General features: G+C 28.0%; 1 protein-coding gene across 1 annotated transcript in view; it reads left to right on the top strand.

Moving 5' to 3' along the window:
* Window positions 1-15910, top strand: part of LOC101239796 (uncharacterized) — a 49994-nt gene extending 34084 nt beyond the window's left edge. The window contains exons 16-22 of the mRNA XM_065810517.1: window positions 4171-4299; window positions 4385-4442; window positions 5484-5680; window positions 14149-14180; window positions 15164-15280; window positions 15360-15425; window positions 15540-15910. Coding sequence (XP_065666589.1) covers window positions 4171-4299; window positions 4385-4442; window positions 5484-5680; window positions 14149-14180; window positions 15164-15280; window positions 15360-15425; window positions 15540-15578 — 638 coding nt within the window. The 3' untranslated portion in view covers window positions 15579-15910. The remainder of the gene's footprint in view (window positions 1-4170; window positions 4300-4384; window positions 4443-5483; window positions 5681-14148; window positions 14181-15163; window positions 15281-15359; window positions 15426-15539) is intronic.
* The last annotated feature ends 950 nt before the right edge of the window (window positions 15911-16860 follow it).

Raw genomic sequence — 16860 nt, 5'->3', positions numbered from 1 at the left:
TATAACTTCATTAAAATAAAACTTATACCAAAATAAAACATTTATGTTTAAAAAATTATAATTTTAAATAAATTTTTTATTAATGTAATTTAAAATAAACTAACGCTCCGTTAAGCTTAACGGAGAGATGAGAATACAGCCACAGGCCAAGCATGTGACTATTGGAGTCTTTACGAATTAAAGGAAGATAACCATCAACACTAAGATCACAAGATGAGACAGCTGAACTCAAATTAGTCTCACAAAGAGCAAGTAGGTCTGGTAAACTTTGCAAGAGATAAGACTCAACAGAAGAAAAGTTACTTCGAAGACCACAAATATTAGTAAATGACAAGTTTAGAGAACTTGGTGATGATGATGGTTTTTTGTGTTTTATAGTTTTTGATACTTTATTCATTTTTAAATTAGATTAAAGAACTTGACTCAAAGCATAGATAGTACTCAGAACACTGTTTAATTAATTTGCCTCATTACTACTAATAAACCCTAAGCCATAACAAAGGGCTCCAAATGTGGCCTCCGCAATGCACACTAAAAGTACAAACAGGGACACCATCCGTGCGCAACATGGCACTGTTAATACTTTGATATTTTTCAGCTGTTGATGAAATCAGCCTCTCTGAGAGCTACCACAGAGTTCGGGAAACCTGACTACCAGTCGGCCTCAGAACCATAAAACTGAGTTTTAGAGCTGTATCCTCATTAGGAGATAATAGAATGAGTTGCCTAGTCATAAAAACAGAGACACAAGCAAAACCCATGCATTGAGTCAAGAAGATCCAGCATTCAACATCCTAAACTGGAAACAATGAATTAAAAATACATCTGTGCCAGCCTAATAGATGAAGAAGGGGTGCTAGGCTGGTCAACAGATAGAATCTGCTTACCCTTTAAGTCTTTGCCTAAGAGGCCTTCTACAAGACAGTAGCCGGGTGCATTTAACATCTGCCCAAGATGAGTATTTTTATCGAGACACCATCTCTAGCCTTTACTCAACCAAGAGCCCCAAGGCAGGGGGTGTTTTATGTCGGAGTTGGCATCTCCTAGCCTTTGCCTAAAAAGGCGTTTCCTACAAGGCAGCAGGACATGAAGCAGATTGTACTGGGTTACATGTTACCAGTAGCAGGATAACCTGACCTGACTAAAAATTCATGCCTCTTGTTTAAAAATTATTTAAAAATCTTTTGCTAGATTTATGTTTTGTGCTTGTTACCAATCTGTGACTGATTTTGCATAGGTTAATAAAGCTAAATCGGACCAAAATATTTATTTATAATTGTTGCTACTAAATGAATGGGAGTAACAGCTTGGTCATTATTTTTTAGGGTACTCTACTTATTTAACACCCATTTAATCTTTTCCCAGTTAGGAGCAATTAGTTTAGTTTGAAGTGGGTTTATTCTATACCAAATGAACTAAGTTTTATATTTTGTCCCTTATGGAGCATCCCTGATTTTAAGAAAACTTTTTGACTGTGTACATATATATAAGAAAAGCATATTTGAAAATTTCAGATCAATATTTAATAAAGTCCTTGATTGATATTTAATAACTATTTAATAAGTCTTTTTCCATAATGGCGAGCTAAAGTTGATATTTTATTTTTGAATTAAAATTTTTGCGATTTTAAAGATGTTTTTCTTAAAAAATTAATATTAAAAATAGCTACAAATTAAATTGGATGTTGAAATATTTGTGATGAATCAACATTTTATAAAAGTTCAATTGGTTAAAGAGCTACATTCTCAAATTATAAGCCATCAAAGTGAGCCAGATCAAGAACATTTTTAAAATTCATCCCTGATGCAAAGCATCTATAACCTAAGATATTTATTTCCATAAATGTTCTTATTCAATTTAATGTAATGGTGTGTATAAACTGGTAATGTAAATAATTAATGTAGAAGTAAACTAATGTAGTAAATTAATGTAGTGGAATTAATGTAGAAGTACACTTATGTAGTAAATTAATGTAGCGGAATTAACGTAGGAGTATACTAATGTAGTAAATTAATGTAGAAGTGGTAAAAAGTAGTTTACTAGTAGTAAACTTTTAGCAAATTTAACCAAAAGGTTTGAGCTTTAAATACATTTTGATGGTACTGATAAACACAATCTGCATGCAAACAAGAAACACCACCCACATGTATGCACCACTTAAAATTCTTAAAGATAACCATGTTTTTTTAAATTAAATATGGAGTTCTTTGATATTGACTAAAAGAAGTCATTTTTTAATGTTACTTTATGTCATTTTCTTTAACTGACACAAGTTCTTTCTTTCAAGGACAAACTCTTGAATATTTAACACATTGATAGAATTCAAGAACCTCTGTAATTAACTATTTCTTTACAGATCTAACCCATTTTTAAAAAGGTTTCAATAGTGTTTCATTTTGTTTTTTCTAATACTCTTGCTTTTGTTACAGATCTTTTTAAGTTGACAAATATTGCTTTTCTACTGTCCAACTCTCTAAAGTGAGTGCAAAAAGTTTTCTTTTTTAAAATGTTTGGTTAAAGTGGTTTTACTTCATTTAAATTATATATTGGGAACAGCTTTTTGTGTAACAGCTCTTATGTTATCAACTTTATGTTTTCCATATGCAATTTGATATTTTTTTGAAACAAGCAAGGTAAGCATCCAAAACTTGTAAACCTAAATTGAGATTTTTTCTAATGTAAAACTTTAAAACCTAAATTGAGATGTAATGTAAACCTAAATTGAGATTTTTTCTAATGTAAAACTTTCAACATAAATTTTGTTTTCAATTCAATGTTTTTATGCTACTAGTGCAGACTTTTTGACCAGGAATTAAACCAAATGCTATAGAAAACCAAAAACTTATATCCCTAAGAAAATCTATGAAAAATAAAGATAACATTGTTAAAAAATAGCATTATTTAGAATTTATTACCAAAGATATGAATTTAAATATTATAATAATTTTTTACTTTTTTTGCATGCTTCTTTAAATGATTACAACAATATCTACGTTGTTCATTCTTGTACCTCAACAAATATATTTTTACATGACAATTACAAATAACTTCTATGGCATATACTTTGCTTTATAAAGATAGAAGCTCTTGGTTTAGTTGTTTAAAACTTTTTCTATTTCTTAACCAAATTTAATAAGACTAAAAAGAAGCACTCTTCATTTAACGCTTTAACAAGGAGAGAGTTCAGGCTACTCATTATAAGTTACTGCCAAAAAACAACAATTTATTTGTTGTAGTGAACAAAACGCATAATTAAAAATTAGTAAAGAAATATTTAAATACTAATAAAAAAAACTTTCTTCTGAGTGCAGCAAGCACTTAAAGTAATTTTATATTTTATAATTTTTTTATGTGTTGAAATAAGTATTTATTTCATTTATATATATATTTTTATGGACTCATTTTCATAAAAATCTGTATCTTTAAGTCTTGCTCTTATAGATTTTTTAGAAGCCAGAGTTGCAAAGTATTTAATTTTACTATTAATTAAAGTACTTCTGCTTAAATGAATTAAATTACTTCTTGTGATGAATCTGCATATAGATGAAATTGATGAAATCCAAGGTATTTACTTAAATATTAATAAGTTGCTCTAGCAAAATTAGGTTTTATTAATATACAATTTAAAAATAATTTCAAAATAAATTATTAGACCGTTCTGACACTTATTTTCTACATCACACCACTGTTTAACATTTATATATATACATATATATACATATATATATATATTATATATATATATATATATATATATATATATATATATATATATATATATATATATACACATATATATATACATATATACATATATATACATATATATATACATATACATATATATACATATATATATATATATACATATATATATATATATATATATATATATATGTATATATATATATATACATGTATATATACATATATATATTCATATATATATATATGTACATATATATATATATATATATATGTGTATATATATATATATATATATATATATATATAAATATATATATATATATATAAATATATATATATATATATATATATAGTAAAAAAAGTATATGCAGTATATACAGTAAAAAAAAATTACCAGAACAGCGTTCCGAATCGTTCCAGCTCTATGACATCACTGATGTTAAAATATTTATTTTTTAATAGGAGTAAAAAGAAATGCTGTTGTTGAACTACTAGACATGTTTGATGAAAATGGAAATTTAAAGAAATCATGTAAACTGCAGTCTATACCTGTAATTTCAGATTGTTTGTTAAAAAATATAAAATCAGAAGGTATTGCATATTTAAGATTTGAGTCTTTAAGTTTCTTACTCTTTTATTTGCTTTCTTTAACAGTGTTTTTTATTTTATTTTTTAGACTATGTAAAAGGACTTCCTTTCGATGAAGCAAAACATTTAATTGCACATGGAATAGAGTATTTTTTACTTTTAAATTTAATTTTAAACTTTATAATTCAACTTTCTTTTTTTTAGTTATACTTATTCATTTGTGTATTTGTATTTTTTCAAAAAATTGAGGAACTATAACTGCTTTAAACAGATATAACTGCTTTAAATGGAGATAAGAGGTTTTTCACTGCTTTAAATGGAGATAAGAGATTTTTTGAGATAATGATAGAAATAACATTCTTTTACTTATAAATTAACATTAAATAAACATTAGCTACAATTGTGCAATTTTAAAAATACTTCTAACAAAGTTGTTTTAATTGCATCTGTGGTTCTGCCATTGACTTAAAGTATTAAAATGAATATTTTTTTCGGAAACAAAATAATCTATTTTTATTATACATTTTTTTATTCTTTTATTTTTTTGGTAATAAAATCATGAACTTTTTTTTATACTTTTTTATAATAAAATAAAAATATTTTACAGTGCTATGTTTATGTGCTACATATTTGACATCCTCCATTCTCCAGCTTACTATCTTATAAAGATATTTAAGAAACCAACAGCCTTCTTTGACAGATAAAACTTATGAAATTGAAAGAATATTTTCTACTACAGATATATTGGTATAAAGGAACCAATAAAAGTTGATGATTTATAGAAATTAAAAACCGAGTTTTTTGTTTTTGTTTTTTTAAGTGTTTTTAAATTATAAAGTATTTTAGTTCACATTGAATATAAAAATTCCACAAGTAAAATTTGTTTTAAATTATTCATTATTTCAACTTAATATCTATAAATGAAATTATAGTTATTTGGGGATTTCTAGTTATTTTAAGCATTTGTAAAACTTTATTGGTTGGTTGCAATAATAATTTAATGATTGGTTAGCCTAATGAATGTTTAGAGGGTTATTAAATTATTTTATTAAATTAATAAATTGTATATAATAATATGCATTTGCAAATTCGCACAGACACACATTGGGGGTAAAAAATGATTAATTAATTTTGTGTAAATATTTTTGTGATAATAATATTGCTTTATTTTTTTTTTTTTTTTATAGGTATTGTTTAGACACATTTAGTTCAATACGTCTCGATAGCAGACTGACTAAAGTACAGAAACGATATGTACCTGATGATACTATTAATTTGAGTTCTTTTATTCCAACAAAGTTATCGTCATCATCGGATAAAATAGTTGACAAAGATGAGCAATTTACTAGTTTAAAGACTGTAACAAATTTTTGCAATGAAAAAGGTATCTTATGTTATTTATCTTATGTCATCTTATGTTATCTTAAATTAAATAGTCTGACGTTAAAACTCATGTCATTTGTATTCACCATAAAACCTTACATAAAGGCACATGAACCCTGAAGCCAAAAAGAAAAACACTTGAAATCTTGTAAGCCCATGTTAATCAATACTAATGATTTGTTCGCTATATAAAGCTACAATTTTACGATTATAAAGTTTAATTTAACAAATTTAACAAAGTAGCATTTCAGTCATCGATGAACTTGGTAAATAAGTAAATGGTACAAGTTTAAACAAAAGCCATTGTAGACTCAACTCGTTTTCTTGTGCAGTGGTCTTGTTTGTTAAGATACATGTTTTGGAGTCTTTGTAACAAAATAAAAAGAAAAATTGAATAGCAACAATAAAATAAATCTTAAATTCAGGTGATTTTTTTATTATAATCATGCCAAGTGCTTTTAATGTAGTAAAAGGTTCTTTGCTTCTGTTGTGTATGCTTTAATATAAAAGTTTTTATTATAATATAATAAAAATAAAAATCATAACAATGTGTCATGTGACATATAAATGTCACTATTAACATAGGTACTAACATCTTTTATTCATTTTTATATTATTCAATAAATAACTCTAAAATATAATGGCTAAATGGAACGATCTGGAAAAGCATGAAGAAAGTCTAGTAAAAATAAAATTATGGGCTTAGAAAAAGAAGATTGTTCAACCTTTAAACTATGTTTAAATGATTTAAAGTTTAATAGATTTCTTTATATATAAAACATAAACATAAATCAGTTTTAGATTTCAGATTTTGTAACACGATGCACCATTTTTACATCAAAACAAACAAAATCTCTATTAGGAAAGAAAAATTAACATATTCTACAAATGATAACATTTTTACTGCGGAATTGGTGAAGCTGATCAAAGTGGCTGAGAATGATCTTGTTTTAAGATATTATTTTAATTCATGATTATTATTTCATAGGGTTGTTTCCATCAATATAGTAATGTTTTACAATAAATTGCCAAAAAACTTAATGTTAAGCCATTTTAAAATAGTTAAATGTTGAATTATATAGCGATGGTTTTTACCATTTGTAGTTGGCTAAAAATGCCATTTAATTATGCATCTTGCATAATTATTGGTTTAAAAAAAATTATCACATTGTTTTTGAATAAAGTTTGTTTCTTTATTTGTCAGGGTTACCCTTTTACTCCCTAGAGACCCTAACCCTAACCCTGATGAATTTTAGTAGATTGTACCTAGAGACGCTAGCTCTTTAGAGCAGTTTCCATTATAGTATTTGTAGAAAAGATAAAGAGAAGCAACAGGTTGGTTCTCTTTCTCTTTTCTACAAGCAACAAAAAAGATCAGAAGTAAGAGTTAATCCAATAAGATAAAGGGTAGATGACTCAAGTACATTACTGTTCATAAATAAATAATATTGCAATATCGATTAGCTGAAAAAAGTTGGGTTTTATCTAAATTAAAGTTCTCCAGTCACTGTGAGCCCCATGCTGTAGCAGAACTGAGATCATTTTCAAGCTCAAATGCCTCTCCAAGCAATCAGAGAGTGTTGGCTTCATGTTAAGACAAGAATAGATGGTAGTATCATAAGCGAACAATGCCACCTTAGATGTGAGAATATCCGGAGAATTGTTAAAAAAGAGTATAGGGCCAAGGATAGAACCTTGAAGAACCCCTGAAGTTACAGGATATGAAGAAGAGTGCTGTCCATCGAGGACAACTTTTATACTATGATTAGTAAGGAAGGAGTCAATAATCTTAATAATTTTACCTGATACACCGTAAGAAGAAAGCTTGTGGAGAAGACCAGCGTGCTAAGCTTTATCAAAAGTTTTAGAAATATCAAGAGCAATAGCCTTAACTTCTCCACCTTTATTTAATGCATGATAAAACTTATAGGTTATTACTGTTAGCAAATCAGCTGTAGAACAAGAAGATTGAAATCCATATTGATGATCAGAAAGTAAATTATTAGATTCAATATGAGAGATTAAGTGTTTGTCAATTAAAGACTCAAAAACCTTGCTTATGATAGGTAGAAAACTAATGGGACGGTAGTTAGACGAGTAAGATCTCTGCAGAATTTTTGAAAATAGGGATAACAGACGCCGCTTCCCAGCAGGCTGGAAAATAAGATCCTGGTAAGCACTTGATAAATAGTTTTTAAAGTAAAGACGACGGCTCCAGAGAACACTTCTGCAAGACTATAACAGATATGTTGTTCGGGCTACAAGCTGTAGAAGAGTCAAGGCAGGAAATTACGTTAGATACAGAAGCTGAAGTGATACGAATGTCAAGCAATGGATCAACCTGTTTGTCGGCTATATCAGGTAGAACGCAACTAGTGGAATTAAGAGATATTGATGAAAAGTTCATAGCAAACAATTCAGCTTTGTCTTTAGGAAATGTGACAAAGTCTGAACCATACAAGAGAGGTGGAATAACAGATTTGCCCTTATTGATACTATTAAAGATTCTCCATAAGTCACGAGAGCCTATTTTTTTAGATGAAATATGAGATTTCATGGCCTGAGAATAGTAGGCTTTGGCGTTAGACAAAACCTTTTTACAATGGCTTCTAGCTATAGTAAATAGATATCTGTTTTCTGGAGATGTCTGTTTTGCTGATAGATATGGAAGTAATGGTTTTGATTAGAAATTGCAGCAGCACAATGTGAGGAAAACTATGGAGAAGAGTGAGGCTTAACTTGGAATTGTTGAGAGGGAATAAAAGATTCCATGCCAGCCTGAATCCAAGACGTTGTATAAGAACATTTGTCAGCAGGAAGAAGAAAGATTTATACCCTAGGGCCATTATGAAGAAAATCACAAAAAGAGTCCCAATCAGCTTTAAGGTAGTTGTATGAGGTATGATGATTCTGAATGGGTTTCTGATGATGAAGAAGAATGAGATAATTATTTTAGAGAGATCAAACCGTTATCAGAAGCACCTAAGGGTAAATGTGGAGAAACTGAACACTGACTAGGATCAGAAACAAGACATAAGTCGAGTAGAGGAGGTAAATGATTCAGGTTGTTTGGAAAGCAAGTTGGAAAGTTGACTATTTAAGTTAGAGATTGAGAAAGGCAAAAGTTGTGGGCCTTAACGCCTGCAGAGTCACTGACACTAGAGCCAAGCCGTTCAGTGTGATGAGCATTAAAGTCACCAACAACAATGATATTGGCTGATGGATAAAGAGAGGGCTTGGTCAATTTGATCTGAGATAACATCGAAAAGAGTGCAGTCTTGAGATGAAGGAGAGCAATATAGAACAATCAGAAAGGTAATAAAGGGAAGTGGTGCTAAACAAAAGTACATTAAAGAATAGTGGATTCAAATCTAGTTTTCCGACAGTTTAAAAAATGAGTAAAGTTTTTGATACTTAAGTTTTTTAAAATTGGTTAAAGAACTTGATTCTAAGCACATGTAGTACTCAGTAAACTATTTAATAGCCCAAGTACTTGCCTCATTACTATTAATAAACCCTAAGCCGTAACAAAGGGCTCCAAATGTGGCCTCAACAATGCATACCAAAAGTACAAACAGGGACACCATCCATGTGCAACATGGTACTGTTAGTATTCTGATATTTTTCAGCTGTTGATGGAATCAGCCTCCTGAGAGCTACCATAGAGTTTAAGAAAGCTGACTACCATGAGACTCCATCTCGAGCCTTTACTCAACCAAGAGCCCCAAGGCTGCCAGAGTGTTTTAAGTCGGAGTTGCCTAAAAAAGCGTATCCTACAAGGCAGCATGACATGAAGCAGGTTTAACTGGGTTACATGTTACCAGTAGCAGGATAATCTGACCTGACTTGATTGCCCCAAACAAATATCTCTTTTGGGATAACTCCAATATTTTTGAAAATTGCCCCAAGCAAATATCTCCTTTGGAATTTCTCCAATATTTTTGGGATATCTCCCTATTATTTGCCTAATATCTTTCCAAATATATGGTGAATGGTCTCAACCTATGCTTATATCTGCTAACTGCACCTATTGCTCTAATTACTTTACCCACAATGTCCTCACATCCACAACCATTAAAACTAAATTCAACCTACCAATAAATCTGGTGTTAACTCTATCCTTTATATTATCTACATTGATATTATTGAATTTGTTTTTAGTATACAAAGCTAAAATAGTATATTAAACTAATTAAAACAAATTGATTTAAATTGTTTTACACGGATTCTATGGTTATTTTATTCTTATCGGTTAGTATGGATTCTGATAAATCAAAAGATTTGTGAACAAAAGTTTAACACAATTAAAGATAAGGAAATAATGTTTATTAAACAAAAGTTTAACACAATTAAAGATAAGGAATTAATGTTTATTAAACAAAAGTTTAACACAATTAAAGATAAGGAAATAATGTTTATTAAACAAAAGTTTAACACAATTAAAGATAAGGAATTAATGTTTATTAAAAAAAAGTTTAACACAATTAAAGATAAGGAATTAATGTTTATTAAAAAAAAGTTTAACACAATTAAAGATAAGGAATGTTTATTAAAAAAATAAAAGAAATAAAAAGAATTTGTGGTTTTAGAGAAATCTCAATTTAAAGTTGACCAAATTCAAAACTCTTAAATATTTTTACATGAAATATTAAAATTCATAAATACTAACAGCAGTCAAGGATCAAAATGGTTAATATGTTCATTATAAACCAAAAGCTATGATTTTCTGCTGCCTAATCTAATAAATCGAATCAGATCAGTTATGCAACATAACAATCTTTCTTTTTACTCTGAATGATTATTGTTTTGTTTATACCTTGACTAATGTTTATAAAAGTCTTGATGAGCAGTTTTGACAGTTCGTTTACTATAGTGCCCTAAGGGGGATCCTTTGAGATCCTTTGGTGAAATCTCTGATGTGGTAGAAGATGGTGTGAGTTTTGGGTGTTACATTTGCACGAGTTATCATTAAGTATCACTTTTTTAAATTTTCAATTATTTCAGCAAAATCTAGCTGAAGGATAAATCTAAAGCAAACTTTACAACTAAATTGAAACTTTCGATTGCTTTATTAAGTAAAAAATGTTGGCACTCAAGTTTGTATCAGCAAGTTGCTGGAGCACATCCACACTTTTAAGAAGCTTCCCGCATTCATTTCCCTCAAACTGGACCCCATGGTACGGGCTCAGTTGAATGTGGAGGGCAACTGGCCACTTAACAGCTTCTACCCAAGCAGTTTTATGTATCTTGAAAAGATGCTTGACAACTCCTATAAGGAGATGCAATTCCATCTGTGGGATTATTTCCAAAGTGAGAACATTGCAGGCCCACTGATGATAACTTTCGAATGACCTTGCCAAACAACTTTGCACAAGCAACAACCCCGCTAGATTCCTGAAAAGACTTGAGGCTAGATTTGATTAAGCCCAGTGTTTTCAAGTTTCTAGATTTGGCAAGACCCTTACATTTGACGTCACACCATGTACAAGGGTGAATACTTGAATGGGTTTCAAGACCACAAATTGTATTTGCAACTTTCATATCGCATGCCAAAATCAATATAACTCTTTTTGCATTAATCAGTGACCAGATTTGTTCAATGTTGGAGTGAGTTTCTGGCAAATCTTCTGATCCTGCAACAAGAATTTGATAAATCATTGCAGTGAGCAACAACTCGAACTGTACCAGAATCGACTTTTCCTTCGGTAATTTTTAAGTCACTTCAGGTAAAGAAATCACTTAAATGTTGACCTGCTTTTAAGAAATTCTTATAAAAAATTGGCTCTATCATCTTGCTGCTTGATGTTTCTGACCAAATCCTTTAATTCGTTCTTTATAGTCCCGTATTTAATTGTGCATTTATAAGGGCTATAGAGGTCAATTTTGGAGCGGTTGGTATTGGCTGGGCACTACTTTGACCTGAAACCAAAACATATATATTTTATCTTTATATTAAGCTTTGTTCAGAAAGTTTGTTTAAAACTTTCAAGTTATTTTTTTTTAAGTGATTAGAAACTTGTTAAAAAATTAAATATACATTCAAAGATTTTTTTTGAATATATATGTAAAAATTATTTAAGTATAAATATTCACCTGTGGTAATTGTAGGTGGAGGCCCGCCAGATGCTTTAGCAAGCCAAATAGTTCCTTCAGGGGATAGTTCTTTATTGTAAATAACTCAAGATACAATTTGTTTGTTGCTCTGGCATCTAATGCTGCTAAATATTAAAGGTTTTCCCTGAACTTTATTTGAGAGCATTGGTGGGGTAAGTCTAAAGAAAAGGGCAGAAGCATGTATTGCAATGTACATTTGGTTTTTTCTCAATGATGATTTGCTCTTCAAGAGGATGTTTTTCTTGCAGGTTTGAGCGAACAATTTGGCAGATTAGGCAATAACACATCATGTCTCTTGTTTCAGGTTTCACTTGTATTGAATTGAAATTAAACAAAGGAGGGAGTATAATGATTTGGCATTGTGGCAGTTCACTAAATCCAACTTTACTAAATCAAACTATCCCTTTTACAAAATTTAACCTGAATTTATATTGGATAACAATCCAATAACATATCTACAAATGTCATTATTTACAAACAATTAAAATCAAAGAAATTATTACTGAAATTACTGGGAAATAATCCTTACATAATTCTTTCATTTAAAGGAATTAGTTGTTTAAATTAATGACACTTGTCATTTTTATTGACAATTTAGAAGAGATTTTATTTGATGACACATTCCTATAAAAGATTTTTAATGCTCTTCAAAGGACTATTCTCCCCTTCATAAGTTTTTCCTCTGACCGCCCCTCTGGCCCTCCAAACTTTTTATTTGTCAATTATTTTGTTTTTATGAAAAAAAATTTATGTAGGTATCTTTATAAAAGCTTTTCAACCATTTTAAACATTTTTATGCATTTTGACAGTAGTTTGTAACTTGAAAAATGCTGATATTTTTACACAATGCAGAAGCCAAGTAGAACCACACTTTAAATAGCAAATCAATATTTTGGTCTGAAAAATGAAAACGGTAGTTGTAGCAATTAATTAAAACAATTATAACAAAAATTGATGGTATTACACAGTAGAACACTTATGTAACCTTGGTTTTGAAAATAATGACTGAATATCACAGTAATCGGTCACTTTTTAAGGTATAAGTAGCAAAAAACTAATAAAATATAAAATAAAACTGCCATAAATCCTTAACCAGTAAACCAATCCGACTGAAATTTTATCCAGAGTTTGGTACGGCCATATGTTAATTTTGCACCAATTTTATCAAATTATATCAAGTGGTTCTAATTTTACACGTTTTTTTATTGTAGCACTATAAATTCAAAATTTCATTTCCTCAGACAAAGTTAAACGATTTCAAAATTTGCATCACAGAGTACCTTGATGTGTGCACTATCACCCCATATAAGTGGTGTTCTTAGGTCAGCTAGGTTGGAATTTTTAGGATTCGTGCTAATTGAAATGAAAAATAGAAAAAGAAACTGTTTAAAAGTAAAAGAGAAGAAAAGTAGTGTTTGAGAGCAAAAATTGATGTTATTCAAACTTTTGTCTACATTTTTTATATATTTATTTTTTTAAGTATTTTTTACATTTATTATATTATGGACATATTTTTTAAACTTTTACTCTTTGTTACCACAGTGTAAATTTTTGCTGATCCAGCACCACAGGAAAGTAATAATAACAACAATAAACAACAACAACAAATACAACATTATATACAGTCAAATACATTAACAACTTCAACTAAACATTATATACAGTCAAAAACAATTTTATTGTTGAACTTAAAGTAAAATATTTATTACGATTTTTGTCATTAAAACATTTTTTTTTGTTTGTTTAACAAGAGATCTTTATAAGTTCTACCAAAATATTTTTAAATAGTTTTTGTTTTACTTTGTTAGTTATATTATAACTATATGGCAATGTTAGAATTTATTTGAAACAGTTTCGTTGTCTTTTGTTTTTTTTGTTGATAAAATCAACTTAAAAATATTTTTGTAAAAAAATAATTGAATCAGTGGTTTTGTCATCAGTTACATATTTCTATAAAGTGACTTTAGAATGTTATTGTGGGTTTTATGGAAATGTCTTTTAATTTGAAAAGACCACTAATCTAATGGATCACAAGATCACTAAAATTACTTATAATTCAAATTTCTTAAGCTATATACTCTTTGCTAAAACAGTTTTTTTCATTTTTTAAAAGTTACAGTTTCTAGATTTTTAATATTGTAAGCTTATGTCATTTTCATGACCACTAGTTTAATTGTTACTCTCTTATATTTAATTGTTAATCTCTTTATATACTTGCTTATACTACAATGACTAAACATAGCAGCCATTTTAACTGTTATGATTTGACTAGTTTATGTGCTGCTGTTTTAAAGACTTTATACCAGAAGACTGTTTTTGACTTTGATTACTGTTTTTTGGTTTATTTTGGTTTAGGTAAAGAAACTCGATCTCAGCGCCATAAAAGGGTATGAAGTTATTTTTCTTGACAGTTTAAATTTTATATTAAATACTTCTGTGAACAAACCATTTCAAATCTAGAAATCAGAGTGAATCGTAGTCTCAGAATGCTTAATAATAAAGTTTAAAAACAAAGAAAGCCTTTTGTTCATACAAGTATAGCACAAATTTATGTTAGGTCTATATATATATATATATATATATATATATATATATATATATATATATATATATATATATGTATATATGTATATATATATATATATATATATATATATATATATATATATATATATATATATATATATATATATATATATATATATATGTATATATATATATATATATATATATTAATATATAAATTCATTTTAAATACAAACATTACAACATTTCATTTTAAACATTACAACATTTCATTTTAAATACAATCATTACAACATTTCATTTTAAATACAAATATTACAACATTTCATTTTAAATACAAACATTGCAACATTTAATAATTTACTATTATTATTGGTAATTTACTATTGAACATACTTATTGTTTCCAACTTTTTATTTTTTTATTTTTTGCTTTGAATTATTTTGTTTATCATCTTTGAATTATTTTGTTTATCATCTTAATATTTTAATATTTAATTTACTTTCTATTTTTTGTTTCCAATTTTTGCTTTCTATTATGCGAACCAAAAGCTTTTGCGGACATTTAAAAAAAATTATTTTAAACTCTGTATTATAACTTATGTTTTAATTAGAATTTCTTATATTTTCTTTAATATTATATAGTACATGTCTTTCTTTTATTACATTCATATCAATCTATCTTATCATATAGAAAGTTTTTCTGGTTAGGTTTTTTAGAATATTCTTTCCCTCCTAACAAATCTAATGTGAATTTCAAAATAATTTCTCAGAATGTCTAAAATTTAAAAAATTGTTACTTACGGGTTGACCAAAAAGTTATTAATATCTAATTTTTACTTTAGCGTTTGAAAATACTTGTGGAAGGTGTTGTTCAAAAGTACGGTCATATGTCTAAAGATCACAAAAAATACACTTTGTGTTGTAAAACTTTGTTTCAGGAGACGCTTAACGAAGTAAAGGTAAATTATTTTTATATTTTAGTTTTTCTCTTCGTCTTATTTTATAAAGTTTTTACTAGTTGTTTTTTTTTTTTTTTAGAATTTAAAGTCATCAAAAGGGCTAAATGAGCAAATGAAACAAATTGCCAAAAATCTTCTTGATCAGGTTTTCCATTACATTTTTCATTTGTTCTTTAAATTTTGTATACATTAACAATTATATAGTTATATGTGTTTATTTTTCTTTTGATTTTTTTCCTTTTTTTTATTTATTCTTTAGATATTAATTAGAGAAGGATGCAAAAACGACAAAACATGATGTAAAAAAAATGGCGCATTGTGTAAACAATGATATGATTAAACGTCGATAAATTTCTCTCTATCATGTGAGAATTGAAACGCTGATTTTATACTACTTGTATAAATATATCAAATAAGTCAGTACCGTGAATAGTACACAATAAACACACGCACGCACATATACTATATATACAAATGATACACATGTTTATCAATATTTAAAATTGATTTTTTGTTGTTTTTTTCATATTTAAACAAGAACCTTGTTAGAAGTAAAACATTCTTTTTTGCTATTTTTTAGTTATAACTCGTGTCTTTTATGAAAAAAATGTCGCCTAATTTTTTCTATTGTCTATCTAATACTACTCCAGCAACGTCTTAACTAACACTTATAAATATAAATAAATATGTAATACAATTACTTAAAGAGTGGTACTAATACTAGTCACAGTTTGGTATATGAGGTCTAAATATTTTTTTTTTTTGAGTTTTAGTGAAGGGTGAAAAAAGGTTTGAAATTAACAGTGATCAAAATACCATATTGAAAACTGTTAATCCAAGAGTATTTTTTTCAATTTTATGAAAAGAATAAGGGTGTTTCTATTTATTTTTTATTTTTTTTTAATTACAAAAAAACCTTTGTTTTCTGATGCTTTTTTGCTAATGCACTATATAAGCTATATAAGCTATATAAGCTAAACTTATTATAATATATTTGCTTGCTTTTGTAGCGCATGCATTTTAAGACGACATAAAATTTGCAATAAAACCGCCATATTTTGATATTTTTAACACGTTTTTAGAAACTATATAGTCGTTAGAAATTTCAGAAAAAACAAACTAAGAAAGTTTTTTATTTATAATATATATTATGACCAATGATTTATTCGAAAATAATTAATCAAATGCCAAATATTCGCTCCGCGTTCATGCAAAATTGATTTAAAAAAAACCTTATAATAGACCTTAACTAGAACCCCAGTTTAGTTGATAAACGCCTATAAATAATAAGGTGAATCGAAAAACAACTTTTTTTTAATTTGAAATTGTAATAGAGCGGAAAAGTTGCATAATGCTATAAAAAGTAATTTTGCCAATTTCTTTTTTATATTTTTTGTCGTCAGTTTGCGCAAGGTTTGTTTTTTTTTTCCTTACAAAAACACGTTTTCTGACCTTTTTTACAAAATAAAAACAACAAATTCTATGCGTATACTAGAGTTGTATTAGAGTTTAAACATTACACAATCATCAGGTTAGAAATGGTTACAATTTTGAAGAAAATATTTTAATGTCTTCAGTTT

The sequence above is a fragment of the Hydra vulgaris genome, chromosome 11 (genome assembly GCF_038396675.1).
Source record: "Hydra vulgaris chromosome 11, alternate assembly HydraT2T_AEP".
Classification (NCBI taxonomy): domain Eukaryota; kingdom Metazoa; phylum Cnidaria; class Hydrozoa; order Anthoathecata; family Hydridae; genus Hydra; species Hydra vulgaris.
This window is presented reverse-complemented; position numbering and strand designations above follow the sequence as displayed.